The following is a 1,000-nucleotide window of genomic DNA, read 5'->3' as shown; positions in this document are numbered from 1 at the left end:
GACAGCCCTCATTTGTCTCCTTTTTCAGTGTACTCCTCACTTTCTCACCTGCAGTGGAGAGTGCATCTGGGATAAATGGCGGAGAGGAATTACACAGCAGTGACTGAGTTCGTCTTGTTGGGATTCACACAAAACCCGAAGGTGCAGGTCATCCTCCTTGTGATGTTTCTGTTGATCTACATGCTGATACTAGTGGGGAACCTCACCTTGGTCACCTTAATCAGAACTGACTCCCAGCTTCACACCCCCATGTACTTTTTCATCAGCAACCTGGCCCTCTTAGATGTTGGTTACACTACCACTATCACTTCCAGCATACTGATTACTTTAGTATCAGCAAGAAAAGTCATTTTGTTTACTGGATGTGCTCTGCAATTCTTCTTCCTATGCATCGCATTGTCCTGTGAATATTACCTCTTGGGTGTCATGGCATATGATCGCTTCATGGCCATCTGCAACCCATTGCTCTACACCATCATCTTGTCCAAGCGGTTTTGTGTGCTGCTGGTGCTGGGGTCATACATAGTGAGCTGCATGAATGCAATTGTTCAAACTATATTTATATTCCGTTTGTCCTTCTGCAACTCAAACATCATCAACCATTTCTTCTGTGACTTGCCCCCCCTCCTGAAGTTGTCCTGCACTGACACCCGCATCACAGACATTGTTCATTTCACCTGTTCTGCTGTGGTGGTAACACCTACTATCTTGATCATCCTCATCTCCTACATATACATTGCGGTTGCTATCCTAAGGATCAACTCTGCCAATGCCCAACGCAAAGCTTTCTCCACCTGTGCCTCCCACCTGATGACGGTCACCATCTTCTACGGAACAGGATGTTTCATGTATTTACGGCCCAGTTCAAAGTACCTCATGGATCAGGACAAAATCATTTCTTTGTTTTATACCCTGATGATCCCCATGTTGAACCCCCTGATCTACAGCCTGAGGAACACGGAGGTGAAAAAGGCCTTTACGAGGATGTTACACAGAAATA

General features: G+C 45.6%; 1 protein-coding gene across 1 annotated transcript; it reads left to right on the top strand.

The window, feature by feature from the left end:
* Window positions 1-33: 33 nt before the first annotated feature.
* Window positions 34-987, top strand: LOC135980739 (olfactory receptor 5AR1-like; the record flags this gene model as incomplete). The annotated part of the gene is made up of 1 exon (XM_065580639.1): window positions 34-987. A coding segment is annotated over exon 1 (912 nt), but the record flags the coding sequence as incomplete, so codon positions are not given.
* Between the last annotated feature and the right edge of the window lie 13 nt (window positions 988-1,000).

This window comes from Chrysemys picta, unplaced genomic scaffold, assembly GCF_011386835.1.
Source record: "Chrysemys picta bellii isolate R12L10 unplaced genomic scaffold, ASM1138683v2 scaf8909, whole genome shotgun sequence".
Taxonomy (NCBI): Eukaryota; Metazoa; Chordata; order Testudines; family Emydidae; genus Chrysemys; species Chrysemys picta.
The sequence above is the reverse complement of the archived record's forward strand: the minus strand, read 5'-3'. Positions and strand labels throughout refer to the sequence as shown.